Source organism: Geotrypetes seraphini, chromosome 8 (genome assembly GCF_902459505.1).
Source record: "Geotrypetes seraphini chromosome 8, aGeoSer1.1, whole genome shotgun sequence".
Lineage (NCBI taxonomy): Eukaryota > Metazoa > Chordata > Amphibia > Gymnophiona > Dermophiidae > Geotrypetes > Geotrypetes seraphini.
The window spans coordinates 132,508,270-132,527,643 of record NC_047091.1 but is presented as its reverse complement, the minus strand read 5'-3'; the positions used below and the strand labels follow the sequence as shown (position 1 = coordinate 132,527,643).

At 45.1% G+C, this 19,374-nt stretch overlaps 1 protein-coding gene across 6 annotated transcripts in view; it reads left to right on the top strand.

The window, feature by feature from the left end:
• The first annotated feature begins 1,615 nt into the window (after positions 1–1,615).
• Positions 1,616–19,374, top strand: part of CABIN1 (calcineurin binding protein 1) — a 223,083-nt gene continuing 205,324 nt past the window's right edge. For 2 of the 6 annotated variants that reach the window (XM_033954803.1, XM_033954798.1), the window contains exons 1-4: positions 1,996–2,222; positions 3,452–3,496; positions 11,292–11,384; positions 11,617–11,730. In XM_033954803.1, the coding sequence (XP_033810694.1) occupies positions 3,494–3,496; positions 11,292–11,384; positions 11,617–11,730 (210 nt within the window). In that variant the 5' untranslated portion in view covers positions 1,996–2,222; positions 3,452–3,493. Of the gene's footprint in view, positions 1,889–1,994; positions 2,223–2,301; positions 2,318–2,444; positions 2,608–3,451; positions 3,497–11,291; positions 11,385–11,616; positions 11,731–19,374 lie in introns of those variants that run through there. The other 4 variants (XM_033954800.1, XM_033954802.1, XM_033954801.1 and 1 more) reach the window with 4 other exon arrangements.

Genomic DNA, 19,374 nt, shown 5'->3' with positions numbered 1-19,374 from the left:
CTTCTTTCTGACGTCAATTCTGACGTCGGAGAGGATGTTCCGGGCCAGCCAATCGCTGCCTGGCTGGCCCGTAATGTCCTCTCTGACGTCAGAATTGATGTCGGAAAGAAGGCTTCCGGGTTCCAGCAGTTTGCAGCAGAGGAGCAGCGGTGGTGGACCCTTTTGTTTTCCGCGGTAGGGGGGGAGGAGGTAGGCAGGCTGGCTGGCTCTGGGGGAGGGAGGGAGGTAGGCAAGCTGGCAGGCTGGCTGGCTGTCTCTGGGGGAGGGAGGGAGGTAGGCAGGCTTTGGGGGAGGCAGGCAGGCTGGCTAGCTCTGGGGGAGGGAGGTAGGTTGGCAGGCAGGCTTTGGGGGAGGTAGGCAGGAAGGCAGGCTCTGGGGGAGGCAGGTAGGCTGGCTGGCTCTGGGGGAGGAAGGCAGGCAGACTGACTGGCTTTGGGGGAGGCAGGAAGGCTGACTCTGGGGGAGGTAGGCAGGCAGGCTGGCTCTGGGGTAGGAGGCAGGCAGACTGGCTTTGGGGAGGTAGGCCGGCAGGCTTTTTGGGAGGGGGTGGGACAAAGGCTGGAAGCAGTGAGGGGACATAGGAAGGAGGGATGAAGGAAGGAGAGAAAACGGCAGAGAAGGGGGGGGGTTGTAAGTAGAAGAAAGACTAGAGAGATAAAGGCCTGGACCAAAGGGGAAAGACAGGAGGCAGAAGCAGGACGTTGGAAGGTGCAGACAGAGGGGGAGAGCCCCTGAGGAAGAGCAGAAAGAGGTGATCATAACAGAGAAGGGAGACCTGGAACAAAGGTACAAAGGAGAACTGAGACTGGATCTGGGGGCACTAAGGACATAGGAAGGAGGTGCTGGGGACACTAAGGATATAGGAAGGTACTGGGGCACTAAGACATAGGAAGGAAGGAAGGAGGGAGGGAATAGAAAGGGACAATTGTTGGGCCTGAGTGCAGAAAGAAATGAAAGATAGGATGCACAGTCAGAGGGAAATGCAACCAGAGACTCATGAAATCACCAGACAGCAAAGGTAGGAAAAATGATTTTATTTTCAATTTAGTGATAAAAATGTGTCAGTTTTGAGAATTTATATCTGCTGTCTATATTTTGCACTATATTTGTCTATTTTTCTATAGTTACTGAGGTGACATCATTGAAAACCCCCCAAATATAAATAATTAACATTTTCTCTGCGTATAGGGTGCTTTGTGTTTTTTTAAAAATTTTATGGTTACCATTATGAAATAATAAGATATTGTGTGTACATGAAAAATGAATGGAAGAAATTGGGGGCGGGGCTAGGGCGGGATTGGGGGCGGGACTGAATATTAATAGATGTCCCGTTTTGATGAAAAAAATAAATGGTCACGTTATTGTTGGACCATCCTCAGTTTACTGCAGACATTTCTGTTTATATAGATTTAATTCATACCTTTTGCAGCAGTAGCTCAAGGTAAATTACATTCAGGCATACGCATATCAACCCCCCGTTTTACAAAACCAAAATAGTGGTTTTTAGCGCAGGCCAGCGCCCTGAATGCTCAGCTCTGCTCACAACATTCATAGAGCAGTGCAGAGCATTCAGCCTGCTGACCTGCATTGACTCATACGCTCCCGGTATCAAACACCAGCTGAGTTAGACCCGGCCAAATTTAAAAAAACAAACACCATTTTCTGAACGAACTGCTTTTTTCATGTAAAAATACCCCAAATTTCCAATGAAGTCTCTCAACCACCACGTGAAAAATCTGCAAAATTCCCATTTACAAATCATAACCAACGGAAACTTAAAACGCATGCCCCAAAGCTCGGCAACCCTCCTTATCAAAAATATGCACTAACGGCCAAATTTTCCCAGGTCCAGAGACTCCCTTGACCCGCCTGAAGGGACCACCAACAGGTAATTCTCCTTGGTTCAATAAAGTACAGTGCGACCCCTACCCCCCCCCCCCCCCAACGCTGCCGACATACAGGATCCCTCAAAAATCAAGGCCCCGGCTTTAATTGTGGCCTACCACGGGCTCTGGAACCCAACTGAGTATGTGCGAGAGTTCGCACATGCCCAAAACACCTCCCGACGCCGACTAGGTCGCATCCCCGGCCTTTCCTGCAGGACTTGCTCCTGTCTTCATTCGCGGCTGGTCGCGTCCCTGAGCATCAGAACGGACCCGAACTTAAATACGGGTCCCAACAAGGCACCATATCCCCTGTGCCTCAGGCCAGCCCTGGAGCAGGTAAAAAAAAAAAAAAAAAGCGTTTTAAAACCTATTTGCACACAGATAGCAAGATAACAGTAAAACCTATTTGCACACAGATAGCAAGATAACAGGTAGCTCTGAGGGGCTAGTGGGAAAGCACGAAAGAGGGGTAGGAACAGGGCAGCTCCTGGCTTGCTGAGGAGGGCGGTAACTTGTTCTGGGTTTTGAGAGCTAGATGGGATGAGGGATAGGGTTAAGAGTGGCTGAGGTCAATGGGCTAAAAAAGAAACTGGGTGACAATTTTGGGGTGAAAAGTGAGTCGGAGGGAGGTTGCTGGTATTACTACCAGTGGCATTCAGAGACACATTAAAGGCCTGATTTACTAAGGCTGTTTTTCCATATTGCTTGTCCAAGGGATAAGGTAAGTTTGTAAATAAGGCTCTGAAAGAGCTAGACCTTAGATAGCCCCAGCCCCTCCCTCTCTTTCCTTCTTTTAATGGTGACAGGAGAAGAGGAGGGGAGGGTCGAGAGAGATCTTAGCTGCTGGGCTGGACAATAAAATTTGTCAAGGCCTGCTATACATGTTACAGAACAGAATATAAATAGTGATAATAGTGGAAAGTGTACAGTAACTATGGTAGAAGAGGGAGGGAAAGAGAGATTAGACTTGGGGAGTGGGGAAAGACATTGGACTGAGGATAAATGTAGGACTCATTGGGGGACACCAAGGACAGAAGCAATATTGGGGGGTTGGGAGGAGGGAAGGTGAAACAATTTGGCTTAGGGTGCTATAATTCTTTGACTTGACTAGGGATACTGCAGAGGAAGCCCTAGCCATTGCTCAGCAGCAGCAGCATCAAGTGACTGGATCTCAGAGGAAGCCTTAGTGCATGGCTTTTGGCTGAGCATTCTTTGCATTGGTTGAGCTACTTAACTTGAGAGAGAATATAGAAAACGGGGAATACCATTCTGGAGTGGTACCGTAATTGTTAAAGTCTCATGACGCAGGGTCACATCCCTGGCTCTGATTGAGCTGGAAGCCCAAAGGAGCGAGTGGAAACTGTCAGGCCCTCCCCCAATTTATCAAATTAGATATAAAGTGAGAATTTTTTCTGCCAGTAGTGATGCCTTACTTCAAATATAGCATGAATGTTTAATTATTGTAGAAACATTTCCCAATGATATCTACTACAACAGATCAAGAAGTGAGTGATATCTTGTGTCAGCTCAGAATGGGCCAGTTTTATAACTTGTGTTTCTTTTAGACTCATTGATCTGCTCTGCCCCTCCACTGGACCTATCCAAACATGGTAAGCAACATTCAAGTCCTGAGATGCTTCAGAACAAGTGGTTGAGGCCTTCATAAAGGTTATATTTGTTCCAAAGGGAGAAGATAATTTGTAGGAAGTTTATTTTTTTAAATATCTGCATGAGTCTTATAAAAAAATGAATAATCAATCCAGAAAATACAGTTTCTTTTGTGGGAAGTTTTCTGTTTCTGGTTTTGAGAATGGAAAGTAGGGGGTGGGATTTGATATACAGGTACCACCTTTCTGTGGTTACAATCAAAGCAGTTTCCATATTACTGTACATACAAGTACTTATTTTCCAATCTAATCTAAATTGACGTTTATATAGTAACACAGTAACAATTACTTGTATGCTGCTTTGAACCATTACAATTAATTTTATGCTTCTTTAGACTACCGATATAGAGAATAGAGAATAAGTGGGCTATAAATGTCATATAAATTGACATATATAAACCATTTGTTTATGTTTACTCAAATGCCTTTGTACATTGAAGCGGTTTATAAAACATCAAAGAAGGAAAGGAACTAAGGGCTCCTTTTATCAAGCCGCGCTAGCGGGGTTAACACGCGTGACTTTTTATCACGCGCTAACCCCCATGCTGGCTAAAAACTACCGCCTGCTCAAGCAGCTAGTGCAGCTGGCGGTTTAACGTGCGCTATTATGCACGTTAAACCGCTAGCGCGGCTTGATAAAAGGAGCCCTAAAATTGTTGCGGATAGAGGGAAAGGGAGAAAAAAAAAATGGTCCAAAGTAGCATACAGTTAATTGTAAATACAATAATGTACAAATGGCATTTACAAGGTACACAATTCATAATAAAATGCTAAAACAGAATTGGTTCAGGCTACTATAGCTCACATAATTCTCAAATAAATGTTATGATCTTTATGAAATAGCATATAAGATGATTGATTCCTTAGACTGAATAGCAAATTATTTCAAATCTGAATGACCTGTTAAGAAATTTTCCAATATTTTTAAAAATCTGATTCCCTTAAAGGATGAACAGGCTAGGTCCAACCAATGTAAAGTGCAGCTGAAGCTCAATCTGAATGAAAATTGAATCAGATGAATAACCTATAGACAGGTTAAATCATAAAAGATCTAAAAAAAACCAACAACCCCAAAACCCGCAACAGGATTTAAAAATATGAACTTGCAACAGAAACCAATGCAATTCCTTCAGTAATGGGGACACATGATCAAATTTACTCAGTTTAAAAATCATACGAGCCACTGTATTTTGTAGCAATTGAAGTCGATTTCATAATTTCACCAATATGCCTAAATACAATATGTTACAATAATCTAAGGTCCCCTTTTATCAAGCCACATTAGTGTGCTGCCTCTCTTGCTGGTTTATTCTTGGGAGAAGCTGTGACTTCTGCTTCACTCACAGGCTTAGATGCATTAAGTGGTGCATTAAAATGCTGCGCTAAGCTTCAGAGCACAGCATTCTAATGCGTGCACCAAAATAACCTTTTACTCACAATGCAGTAAATTTAACAGCCAGGGTTGTGGAGTTGGACTTAGTGCATCTTCACAGGTGTTCAATGCCATAGTTCGGTGGTGGGGGCCTCCTAAGATGGATATGATGGCCTTGGCAGTAAACACAAAGACGTCTCATTTCTACAGCTGAAGATACAAGCTTGGAAGTGAGGGATTGGCCGCGTTATTCCAACCGTAGCTAAAGAATGAGCTCTTGTTTGTGTTTCCCTCATGGCCCATGCTTGGTTGAGTCATTCGCAGGATTGTGATCCATTCCAGCTTGGTAGTCCTAGTGGCGCCCGATTGACTTTACAGACTTAGGCCATCTCCAGAAGCCTCAGACTGCTGGTCCAAGAGATCTTCTCACTCAAGGACTGGTTCCTATCAAGAATCCAGAACACTTTAGGCTTAAGGCATGACTCTTGAGTGGGTGGCCCTGACAAGCAAGGGTTATTCAGATGTGGTCGTTACTATGTTGATCAGAGCTAAGAAGAAGAGAATGACATAGTGACTGTTACCCGCAGTTAGCCACGGGTAACCCGCTGAAATGGGGATGTAAAAAATATAGTAGCCGCAGGTACAGGGATAAGGCCATTCACCGCCCCGTGGAGCAGTGAATGGCCTTGTCCCTGCAGTTAACTGAGGATCGCTTGGTCCAGCAGCCCCCTTCTTCCTTCCTCCCAATCGCAGTCAAGGCAGCTCCATCCCTCCTCTTTGCTTCGCTGGCTTACTTTAAGACTTACTTTAATTTTCTCTTTAACAAGCAGCCGGAGATGAGCCTTGAAGTTGCATGTGGCTGCCGGAAAGGCCTCCTCTGACGCAACCGGAAACAAGAAGTTGCTTGCATTATTGTCTCATAGAATAAATAATTTCATTTATTTGATTGTATGTAATAAGAACCCAAGCAAGATACAAGTGGAATATGAAACAATACATTAAATAATAAACCAAAATAAATGATACAGTGAAAAAATAAGGTATGATAAGATAATGATTTTAGAAGCCCTCTCTCCAGCTCTATAAAGGGCCTGGTGGGCCACCACGTGTTCTGATCAGCACATTGAGGATGAAGGGAGGCCAAGTTGTCCCCCCTCACTGCATCAGAAAGCTTGTTCTTTTCGGTTGGTAGCCCTACCTACTCCTCCACGTTTGACCTTCAGCCCTATAAAGGGCTCAGTGGGCCACCACATGTTCTGATCCAGCACAGTGAGGGGGCAGGAAGGTCAAGTCGTCCCCACTCACTGCATCGGAAAGCTTGCTCTTCTCTTCAGTGGGAAGCTCTGCCCACTCCTGCATGTTTGATCTTCAGCCCTCTCTCCAGCCCTATAAGGGGCTGTCGAGCAGGCGGGCTCTCACTGAAGGGTCATGCCAAAGGGCGCTTTGTGTAGTCCTTCTTGCAGATTAAGGAGGACTGGACAAACATCCCACCAACCCCAAGATTAAGTAACCTTCTCCCTAGAAAAAATAAGAAAAGAAATTACCCATTGCTGAACATATTCTGCCTCACTTCAACCACCACCAAAAATCCTTTATCATTAAGTTAACCGCAACAACCAGTCTAAACATATCCCCCTATGACCTCAACAAACTCCATAGATTACAGACCTCATTGCAGCCATGAAGGAACTTCATACACTTGACTACTTTTCCTAGTCCTTTCAAGCCTTACAGCAGCCAAACCAACACAATCTACCAGAACTTTTCCTGCATGGTTCTCTAATTGTCATGTGCTTAGACATTTTGAAACCCACTGGCAAACAAACTCACAGTTTGCAGACCACTCCATCTTAACTCACAATCCCATCCTCACTATCACCAGCAGTCGTCTCGCCTACAAAAAGATCTCCACATACCAAGGTCCATCCAAACCTGAAACACATCCACACACCTCCCTGCCATGTATACAAAAGTGCAACTACCTCTATACCATGCACTTACATCAATGCCAGATCGGTTGTCAACAAGTTGCTACTACTGAACGAACTGATAACTACCAATGACCTAGGCCTTGCCTTCTTCTCAGAAACCTGGCTCAAGGACAAAACTAGCCCAGAACTGACTCACCTCTGTCCCCCAGGTTATAGTGTAATCCAAATACCTAGATCAGGAAAATGAGGCGGTAGTCTGGCTGTAATCTACAAAAGCTCCTTCTGCATCACCTTAACTGACTCCTCAATCCTGCTCAACGTTGAATATAAGGCACGTAAACTGGAAGACAAAACCAACACCTGCTCCAGCAGTAATGGTATCTTATTAGTCTACTGCTCTCCTGGGCCATGATCAGCCAACGACACCAAGTTACAAGAAATTATTTCAAACCTAATGTGCCAGTTTTCATGGCTAGTCATTATAGGCAACCTTAAATATACCTTTAGAACTACAAGATAATGTCCATGCCTGCATATTAAAAACCTTCCTCAATAACAGCCATTTGGATATAAAATCCTCAGGTCCCATACACGAAAAAGGGCACACACTAGATATATAGTAAAACCTTGGATTGCAAGTAAATTGGTATGCAAGTGTTTTGCAAGACAAGCAAAACATTTTATTAAATTTTAACTTGATAAAAAAGCAAGGCCTCGCAATACAAGTACATACCGTATACACACATCACATCATCACAACTAAGCCAATGGTTCTTCTCTCTCTGATGCTGCAGGAGTGTAGTGACTGTTCTAAACAAGCAAGGTCTTGCGATATGAGTTCGTACAGTATTTTGTATTAAAGTTTTTGGGTTGTAGAACGAATCATCTGAGTTTCCATTATTTCTAATGGGAAAATTTGCTTTGATATATGAGTGTTTTTGATTACAAGCATGTTTTCGGAATGAATTATGCTCACAAACCAAGTTTTCACTGTAATTGAGATAAGGAGGTGGTGGTGGTGCTGGGGGGGTGGGTTGGATGCAGACACTGACTGGTCTCCAGTCCCCTGGTTAGACCACTATCTACTTTTCTTCAGTCTCCTCCTAAACATGGGTAAGGCACTTACCAAAAGTCCCTCCACAAAGACTCTATCGAGAGGCAAGATTAACCCCACTCAGTTCTGGAATAAAATGTCTGTAATGCTAAACACAATGTCAAACAACACCCTCACAATGCTGGCTACCTAGAACAAAGCAATTGAGCACACAAACCCCTCTGTGCTATCGCAACAGAAGAGCTGCAAAGACCTTCTGTTCACAGACACTTTAAAAGCAGAAAAACAAACCTGCTGCAAACTTGAGAGGAAATGGCAAAAAAGTAATTTACCTGAACACAAAATTGCATGGAGGGCTGCAATCAACAAATATAAATACAACATGGCTGAGGCAATAAAAGCCCACTATGCTCAAGAAATTGAAAATAACTTAAATATCAAAAAAGCTATTTTGTTTACTATGCACCATGACTACACCCCGATTTAGGTCTGTCTGAAAAAAACCTAATACCCAGACTCTCTCTGACCTCTTCCTCAAGATAATAATAATAATAACAGTTTTTTTATATACCGCAGGACCGTGAAGTTCTATGCGGTTTACAATGATTAAAGAAGTTACAGATAGAGTGGAATCAACAGAGTATAGACTTAGTGATTGACAGTTATGGAGATCATTTGTTGAGGGCTAGGATTGTATAGGTTGGTTTCCTAAGTATTTCAGGAACAGATGTGTTTTTAGACGTTTTCTGAATTCCCTATAGGTAGTAGGCGTGAGTAATTGTTCTAGGTCTTTACCCCACAGAGCTGCTTGATTTGAGAAAAGATGTTGGTGATGACTTTTAAATTTACAGCCTCTGACCGGTGGGGAAACAAAGTTTGGGTGTGAGCTTTGCCTATGTTTGTTGGTTGAGAAAGAGAAAAGGTCTGTTATATGTTTAGGGGCTAAGCCATAAAGTACCTTGAAGCAAAAACAACCAAACTTGAATTTAACACGTGCCTCCATCGGTAGCCAGTGTAGAAGTCGATAGGAAGGTGTTATGTGGTCGAACTTCTTCAGTCCACAAAGTAGTCTGACCGCTGCATTTTGTACCAGTTGCAATCGCCGCTTATTCTTCTGGGGGAGTGCCAAGTAGACGATGTTACAATAATCGAGTTGACTCAGTATAAGGGATTGTACCAGAATTCGAAATGATGAGACATTGAAGTAAGCTCTGATGGACCAAAGCTTCCAGAGGGTGAGAAAGTTTAGATTGCTTCCATCACATCAGCTCCAGTTCACTCACCACCACAGGAGACTTCCGACACCTATCATGCTGACCAAATCTGGAGCACATTTATACCACTAGAAAATTCCGACACAGATAAACTCCTAAAGAAACTTTCCTCCCGCAGCAGCATCATTGATAAATGCCCTGGTTGGTTATTAGCCAACCCCCTGAATCGCATCATTGCCTGGCTCACTCACTTTCTGGACGATTTACTACACCATGGCCAACTCCAACCCCAAATGGGTCAGATTGCACTCATCCCTATTCCCAAGGCCTCAAAAGCTGACCTAACAAATCCTATAAATTACAGGCCTATAGCTGGCATCCCAATACTCACCAAACTTTTAGAAACACATGTAAGTAAATTGCTCTCACCTGTATCGAAAAACACTTCTGCCTCCATCTTACATAGTTCAGATTTCACCCACAGCACAGCACAGAACTGCTTCTACTAACCTTAACTACCAAAGTCAAGCAAACACTAAGCAAAGGACATCAAGTCATCCTCCTTCAATTCAACATTTCTGCAGCATTTGATTCTGTCAATCACCAACTACTCCTAAACATACTCAATGAAATAGGTATAGTGGGCACCGTATATAACTGGTTCAAAGACTTCCTATAGAATAGGAATTACCTTGTCCGGAAGGACGAGGAATTCTCACAAAGCTGGCAGCCATTCTGTGGTGTTTCCCAAGGATCCCTCCTCTCCCCTATACTCTATAACCTATTCATGAGCTCCCTAAGCAATACACTTCCCCCTCCGAATCCGCTGTTTCAGCATCCGTGGATTCGGTTATTCACGATTTTAAAACAAAAAAAAACCCCACATTTAAATTTTTTGGGCTATTTTAAGCCCTGTAAGCTCCCCCCTTAAGCCTTACCTGGTGGTCTAGCGGGTTTTTTGGGCAGTAGCGATTTTCCCATGCTCCTGCCCTGTGCAGATCGCTCATAGGAAATGGATGCCTTGAGCTCCATAGTCTCTCGAGATTACGACGGGAGCAAGGCAGTCATTTCCTATGAGCAATCTGCACGGGGCATGAGCGTGGGAAGATTGCTCCTGCCCCGAAAACTCACTAGACCACCAGGTAAGGCTTAAAGGGGGGCTTACAGGGCTTAAAATAGCTGGGTGGAACCGGCCTGAATATTATTCATGCTTTTTTAATATTCACGGGCCGGCTCTGCCCCTAACCCCTACATTGGCGCAAAGACCTGGAACAGCCTCCCGATAGCCATCAAAATGGAATCCTGTTATCTCAAATTTCGAAAGAGACTAAAGACTCTTCTCTTCGAGGCATTATACTCCATTGACAATCAGTAGCTTGTTCTAATTCGCAGATTTCTTCCCTTCCAATGTATATTGTACTTCAAATATCTCCTCAATACTTCCCTGTAGAAGGAAGACTTCATGCTCCCTCTCCGTCTCCTCCTCCTGCTCTATCTCCTTCCTCGCTATTTCTTCCATCTTTTGCCCATCACTTGAATTGTATGTCGCCTTGAACATATTCAGGCATAGAGCAACTCACAAATTGTAGATTAGATTAGATTATTATTTTTAAACCCTAAATCAAAAAGTTGCTAAACCAATGCAAGCAAAGAGTATAAGATAGTCAAGCATTTAACTAATAATAATAATAATAGCTTTATTTATATCCCGTCATACCTATTCAGTTCAAGACGGTTTACAGTGAAGGAGTGAGCAAAGTGGTTACAAGGTACAGATATACAGTATTACAGCTAACAGAGTGATTACAAGGTGAGGGAAGATCTAAAAGAACAGGGTTGTAGCTTGTACATGAGTATCAGAGTTTGGGTGGAAAAGAGGGTAGGTGAGAGAGGGGGGATTGGAGAAGTTGGAGGAAGAAGACAGGTTGGAGGAAGAAGACAGGTTTGAAGGAAGGAAGTTCAAACAAGTTTGTCAAATAGGTGGGTTTTAATTGCTTTTCTGAAAGATTGGTATGTCGAGGAATTTAGGAGGAGGTTGCTTAGGGTGTTGTTCCAGGTTCCTGCTTGGAAGGATAGTGTCCTGTCGAGGAATCTCTTGTAATGCCATCCCTTGGGATTACAAGTATTGCATTTTAAGCTTTGATCTCTCTGCTTTCCTCATTGCTAGATACGGATTGCAGCATTAAATGCCTCCTCCACTGTAGAGGATGAGCATGAAGACACCTTCAAAAGTCACAAAACTCAGACAAAGGAAGCTCAGGTGGGTAAAGCTGCAGTTTTCCTAGTCTCTGCTGGAGGTGTAGTTTATATTCTCACTTCCAGAATATGTTAGAGGCACTTCAATATAGTCACAGATGCTTACTCTCTTTAACCGAGCCTTCAGGGAATAGGGAAAGGCCTAATGTATCCTGAATTAATGTACCTGCAAGCAGCTCCCATTGAGTTTCCAAACTGAATGCAAACGTGACAGAATTTTTTGCTCTTCTTTGCAGGAAGCTGAAGCATTTGCTCTTTACCATAAAGCTTTGGATCTTCAGAAACATGACCGCTTTGATGAGTCATCCAAAGCTTATCATGAGCTATTGGACACCCGCCTTCTACAAGAGGTCAGTGAAATAAGGCAAAATAAAAAAACAGTCCCCCACAGGTTTCTTCTTCCACTTTTTCAACTTAGCACACAATTGTCCCATGTTTTGTTGCTAGTGGGATATCATTCTGCTGAGCTTGACACCTTTTGGAATAGTTGAGAATATTGGGCATTTGCATCTTTGCAGCACTGTGGTTCAGTTCCACTAAGACTCTAAAGGAATAGTTTTATGCAGACTTGAGTTTTGCTGCTTGCTCAGTTTCTCAGAAAAAAATACAAAGGATCCTGAACGTTACAGAAGTGCAAAAGGTGATAAAAGAAAATGAAAATATAGAGACCTATTAGTTTGAAATTTTTAGTGAGGGACAGACTAATACAGTACCTTGAAGCTGGTAGGTTACAGGAGTCTAGGGAGCATAGTTTCCTAGAGGAAGATCTTGCCAAACTGGATTTATTTCCTTCAGGTGATCAGAGTAAAAAGTCGAGGCAGGTTCAGTAGATGTGGCCTCTCTGGATTTCTGTAAGGTCTTTTACCTCTTTTTCCACACACAAGACTGGTGAGCAATCTAGTAAACTGGGCAAGATGTTAGATGAGAATCAGGACTGCAGAAGGGGTGCTTATTGTTGTGCACCCTGGAGAAGGGAAAAGTGACCAGTGAGGTGCAGTTCTAAGCTTAATCCCCATCAATGTCATTGGGGGATTGTGAAAGGCTTAGACCACAATATAGGGTAGATAAAAAGCAGCTGAAATTCTTTTTCTCTGACTTGTCTCTCACTTTAGATAAATTATTATATAAATAATACCATCTTCTCCCAAGTGTTTTATTTGACTTCTGACTCCTGTCACTGCTCTCTTTCAAACATGTTTAAATTCCATTACAGAGCTTGCCTTTTTCACCTCTACTGGTAGACTCATATAGGCTTTTTCACTCTGCCTTCAGTGTACTTCACAGTAGAGAGTTGCGCGGGGACAGAAATCCCACCCGTCCCCGCCAAAGTCCCACCCATCCCCGTGAGGAATCACACCCGTCCCCACCCGTCCCCGTGAGGAATCCCTCCGTCCCCACCCGTCCCCGCGAGTAATCCCCTCCATCCCCGCCCGTCCCCGTGAGGAATCCCCTCCGTCCCCGCCCGTCCCTATAAACTTCAGAAATAGTTATTTCATTTAATTATGCTACTGAATTAAAGGCTCTGGTAGAAACCCATTTACAAATAAGCAAAAATACTTTATTAATTTGGAAATATTAATTGGGAAGAATACATACTTTGTAAATGGGTTTCTACCAGAGCCTCTAATGTTTATAAATTTTTATCAACACAGCTAATATACTATTTTATCCTGAAGCAAAAAAAGAAATAGAATTATTTTCCTACCTTTGTTGCCTGGTTTCTGCTTTCCTCATGTTCTCATTCAATTCCTTCCATCCACTGTCTCTCTTTCTTCTACGTCTTCCATTTGCTCTGTTACTGTGCCTCTCCCTTTCTCCCCCCTTCCAAATTGGTCTGGCACCCATTTTCTTCCCTCCACTCCCCCATAGTCTGGCATCTCTGTCTTCTTCCCTGCCAGCGTCTTCTTCCCACTCTCTCTTCCCCATTTCTTTTCAGCGTCCTTCTCTCCCCCCATCTTCCCCATGTCCTGTCAGCGTCCTTCTCCCCCCTCTGTCTTCCACAAGTGCTTTCAGTGTCCTTCCCCCCTCCTTCTCTCCCGCCCCGGGTGCAGCACAGCCAGCCAGGTCCCCTTACTTTTGTGGCGCTTCCCCGACCGACAACAGCCCCGGTCCGACAAACCTCCCTGCCCTTAACCGGGAATCTAAATTACCTTCTTACAGCTGCTGTAAGAAGGTAATTTAGATTCGCGGTTAAGGGCAGGGAGGTTTGTCTGACCGGGGCTGTTGTCGGTCGGTCGGTCGGGGAAGCGCCACAAAAGTAAGGGGACCTGGCCGGCTGTGCTGCACCTGGGGCGGACCGCCCCCCTCCCTTGGTAGCCACTCGAGCCGCGAGGCTATTCTCCTTCTCCTTACCTGCCCTGCCTGCAGCACAGAGCCGAACGGAAGTCTTCCCGACGTCAGCGCTGATGTCGGAAAGACTTCCGTTCGGCTTTGTGCTGCAAGCAGAGCAGGTAGGGAGAAGAAGAGCCGCGCAACTGAGTACATCCAGCCCCGCAGGAACCCCGAGACCCTAAGGGGCGTCCCCACGGGATCCCCGTGACCCGAAGGGGGAACCCGCAGGATGCCCGCGGGATTCCCGTCGTCCCCGTTCCCGTGCAGCTCTCTACTTCACAGGCTAGCTTAGCGCCCTCTAGCAGTCTTTTCTTCTGCACGCATGACTGCAGTTGTGCATGTTCTGCTCTCCCCATTTTATTATTTTTAATTCGATGTAGTTTTGTCCCTTTCGTGGGTATTTTCGCGTTTGAAGTGGATTTGAAGCTCTGCCTGCTTGAGAATTTACAGACTTTGGTCTGTAGCTGACAGGCCGATCCCTTTGGAGTACCTGTTAGCCCAGTGGTCTCAAACTCGTGGCCCGGGGGCCACATGCGGCCCGCCAGGTACTATTTTGAGGCCCTCAGTATATTTATCATAATCACAAAAGTAAAATAAAACAGTTTCTTGATCATATGTCTCTTTAGCTATAAATTACAATATTATTATTAAGATTTAGCCAAAAGGAAAGATTTATAAAGTAAAGAATTTTACCTCATGCAAAAATTGTCATTTCTTTCATAAGACATTAACTATTTTTTCTGAGGCCCTCCAAGTACCTACAAATCCAAAATGTGGCCCTGCAAATGGTTTGAGTTTGAGACTACTGTGTTAGCCAGTCTGCTTAGTCTGCCTCGGAGTTCAGGCCGTCCCTGACCTAGTCTCACTCCCTGTTAAGCAGGGGGTTGAGCGCAGACTGTTTAGCATGCTTAGGGGGCTCAGCGGTGTTCCATAGCATACTGGCTGCATTTTCGCTCCTCCACCCAGGGCCAGATTAAAGAATAGGCCCAGGAGGCACGTGCCCAGGGCCCGGAATTGTCAGGGGGGCCCTAGGGCCGGCGTTAGGGGGGAGCAAACAGGGCAGCTGCCCTGGGCCCAACAGATCCAAGGGGCCCCGTGATCCGATCTTCTTGATGGAACTCCTACATTGTCCTTTTCAGAGGGGCCCCGACACAGCAGCTGTTTTCACAAGCTGCAGGCCCCGACACGGCAGCTTTTTTCACAAGCTGCAGGCCCCGACACGGCAGCTGTTTTCACAAGCTGCAGGCCCCGACACGGCAGCTGTTTTCACAAGCTGCAGGCCCCGACATGGCAGCTTTTTTCACAAGCTGCAGGCCCCGACACGGCAGCTGTTTTCACAAGCTGCAGGCGGCTGCCCCGAAGTTTTCCCTCTGCCGCAATCTGCCCTGTCAGAAACGAGAAGTTGCGGCAGAGGGAAAACTTTGGGGCAGCCGCCTGCAGCTTGTGAGAATAGCTGCCATGTCAGGGCCCCTCTGAAAAGGACAATTTTGGCTGCAGGGGAGAAGCGATCTCTTGCCTCGCCTCCTCCCCCCGTTAGAACGCCTCATCTTTCCCCCCAAGGCAGGGCCGGCTTTAGGGATGAGCAAGGAGAGCAGCTGCCCCGGGCCCTTAACTTCTCTTTTGAGCCACGATGGTCGTCTGCTTTCCTCCTGCTTCCCCGATGCGGCAGGCCCACAAGCCTTCTTCCTATCCCCTCCACCCCCCCCCCCCCCGACATCAGTTCTGAAGTTCCAGGCCAACCAGGCAGTGATTGGCTGGCCCAGAACTTCCTCTCCGACGTCAGATTTGACATCAGGCAGGAAGGTTTGTGGGCCCGTCACGTCGGGGAAGCAGGAGGAAATCGAGGGCGGTAACTTGGCGAAATCAGCAGCAGCAGCGGAGTGAGAGAGAGAGAGAAAAAAAGGGGAGGGGCAGGAAAAAAGAAATCCTGAAAGAAAGGGGACAGGAAGAGAGAGAGAAAGAAAGAAAGGGGACAGGGAGAAAGGAAGAAAAAGTTGGACTCATGGAGGGACAGAGAGAGATATTGGTTGGGATGAGATCTGGAGGAGAGGAAGAAAGAAAGGATGCACAGTCAGAAGGAAGTGCGACCAGAGACTCATGAAATCACCAAATAAAGGTAGGAAAAATGATTTTATTTTCAATAGTGATCAAAATGTGTCAGTTTCTTCAAATTTACATCTGCTATATTTATATTTTGCAGAGTATTAGGAGGCTATGTATCATTGTTTCTGTGGTGTTTCACTGTATGCAGTTTGGCTTCTTGGCGGTTCAATTTAATCTTTATCTACATTTTTCTGGTTTTAGTTTGTGATTACTTATTCCATACTGGGTGAGGGTGGATCTGTGTTCTGTGTGTATGAAAGACATGGTTTTCTGTTAGCTTTGACTAGCCTTGTTTGGCGAAATGCATCAGGCATGGTTCTTGGGAGCACCTTGAATAAGCCTGATTTGATTCTCCTTATTTTCTGCCGATCTTCTTTGGTTTCCTGTTGGATTCTTTGGTGGACTGCTTGCCTTGTTGTTTCGTTACAAGTTAACATACATGGAGTGGAACGTACTAGATGAGTTACAGATTTGATTGTTTATACAGTAGAGTGAGGCCATTGAGAGGTGTTGTAAATTTGATTATTAATATAGACTTAAATTTTGGATAATATTACTGCTTTACAATATATTTGAACACTTTTATATATATATGGAAAAGGTTCAGAATAAAAGTACCGGGTAAGTAGGTAGGAAGGGAAGGAAGGGGAAATTGTTCAGAGATGTTTGGGGGTGGCATAGAATAAAAACTGTGCACTGGTATGCTAATCTTTGCTTGTTTTGTCATTCTCATGTATTTTCTTTTTCACTTTTGTGTTATGTAAAAACCTTAATAAAAACTTACTGAACTTAAAAAAAAAAAAAAGAAGAAAGAAATACAAGTGGAAATAAAGAAGTAAATAAGAAAACAGATAAATGGAGGTGGGGCAAGGCCAGGGGGGGCCCAATGTACTTGTGTGCCTAGGGGCCCTCGAAGAATTAATCCTGCCCTGCCTCCACCCATCCTGGTGTGCATCCAGTGGTCCACAGGGATGGGGGCATAGTTAGACAGTGGAGTCCGGCAGCCCGAAGATCATTTTGGAGGAAGCATTTCTAGGATTGTGGCAGTGAATTTGAACCGGATATTGAAAAGGCTGGAAGCAGGTGCAGCACCAGTGTCTCTGGTATCAATGAATACAGACAAGCTGACAGGCTCCAACAACAAATTTAAAAAGTTAATTTCAAAGGGTTTTTTTGTAGTTTCCAGTGTTCCCCCACCTGAAAAATCCTAAAATTGCTGTTTTTTAAATCTTCGGGAAGTGTGCTTTTTAGTACGTTTTTGGCACGAATTTGGTGCCAGCGACCATCTTGGATTTTTAGCGATCTTTTTTTCAATTTCTCTCTGCTTCTTCAAAATTTGAATTTTTGCCAGGAAAACTGCTAAGATGAGGTCCTCAGGGTCTCATCTCGTGGATTCATGTAAAGTTTGTGCAGATTTGCCACTTTTAGAGCATCTTGGCACCACGTGCCGCGGTCGGTGTGTGTGTGTGGGGGGGGGGGTGGGGGGCGGTAACTACTGATTCAGCCTCCCCTTTGCAGAAGCAGGCGATTACACGCTCAGCTAGCCTGTCTGGGTGGCCATCTTTGCTTTTGGGGCTTGGTTCTGCGGTTTCATCTGTCAGTTGCGAGATGGATCCTCCGCAGCCTAATAAGCGCAAGTCTAAGTCACCTAAGGGTGACTCTATGCCCCAGGGGATAGATACCTTCTCAGAGTTCATGAGATTTTTGGGGTCTGAATTTTAATCCAGGGGTCCGGCTGCTGGGTGCTCTTTTTTTCCCCCTGCTACGTATCTCAGCGGCAGGGTGTCCTCGGGGGTCTCTTTGCCTCCGCTGTCTGTTCCTTCTTCCCAGACTGTTCAGGGGGTTCCAGTGGCTGATTCGGACCTCCCTGATCCTTTGTTGGATAGTGCTGCATTTCCTGGATTGGGGGATCCAGACTTGGGTGCTGGATCTGCGGATTATTTCGGGCCTCCAGATCCTGAAGATGATCCTAGCTGTCATGTGCTTGTTTAAGTTTGTGGTGCTACCAGGTCTAATTGTGAATCTTTGAAGGAATTGAGTTTGGATGCCCAAGCCACTACTTCTACTTCAGCTTCTCCGCCCTGGCTCTGCAGCATTCGTTTGCAATCTGCGACCTTTCCCTGGCATCCAGATATGAGTTTCATGGTCACGGAGCAGTTTGACCCTCCGGAGAGTCCTTTGCAGACTGCTAGGTCTATGTCCCGCTTGTATTCTCTGGCGCAGGATTGTCAGCAGCTTTTTGGGGCAGCCCAAGGTGGATTCCTTGGTGGCTCAGGTGACCCAGCGCACCTCTCTCCCCAGTGACAGGGGAGTTGTGTTGAAAGATATGCAGGACTGCCAGGTGGATGTGGTTCTCCAGAAAGTTTTTGAAGTAGCTAATTTAGGCATCAAAGCTGCGGTGGTGATGTCCTTTGTGGCCTGCGTCTGTCTAGCTTGGCTACGAACCTGGAGACGGACGTGGTAGAGCCTCCTCAGCTTCTGCTGGCTGGGATGAAGTACATAGTGGTTGGCTTATCTTTTGAAAGTGCTGACAAAGGTGTCAGCATATTCTTTTTCAGCCCGCTGAATGTTCTGGGTTCAGCAACGGGCTGGTGATTCCACCTCCAAGGCAACTCTGGCTCGGCTGCCTTTTAAGGGGCAGTTGTTGTTGGGCAAGGGTCTGGATGACCTCATGAATTCGGTGATGGACTGTGGTTCAAAGACCCTGCCGGATAGTAGAGCACGAGCCAAGGGTTCTGAGCATCCTGTCTTTTGTGGCTCACGACGAAATTTTTGTGATTACAGGCAATATTCTTCTTCCTCATTGCAGAGATTTTCTCAGGGTTCCAGGGGTCGGTATGCAGGCTACAGGCACTCTCAGCCTGCCACTGCCCATCCTGCCTGACCTGCTCGTAAGACACAATGGCGCCAGGGAGCCGAGAGCCCTTCTGCGGATAGGGGGGTCGGCTCTTGGAGTTTCTGCCTGCTTGGATGCGCATTACACGGTCAACTTAAAGAAAAACCAGGGTATATAATTCAAAATGATGAGAGAAAAAGTGTCAGACTACAAAAATGATAATCTCCCTCATATAGTGTTTAACAAATTCAATAAACTTCTCAATATAGAAACTTTTCACATTCACATATGCTCAGAGACATGAAGCTCTGTGTGGACTAGCCCCATCACGGAGCTCACCCTTCAATCATTGCATATGACTTATGTATTGTGTGTGTTCTGTTTTTTTGTTCAAATGTGTTACATGATCAAGAGTAATGTTCAAGATGTATACATGTTTGCCACTTATCTCAAAAATAATTTGGGGGTCCCGACGTGGCCCCATTTCGATCTCTTCCTCAGGGAACACAAAAATAAGATAGATTTTATCACTTGAGATTTTTTGCATGGCAACGAACCTATTGTATTGTCATACAAAGCTCCCAGTACACGTCCATCTCTGGTGTTCAATATCTGTCATACATACCACAATTTTTCAAAAAATTAAATATCTCACAATGGCATTGGAAGCTGGACACGCCTCAAAATGTCAGTTGGAAGCTGGGTCTATGTTATTGTAAGTCTC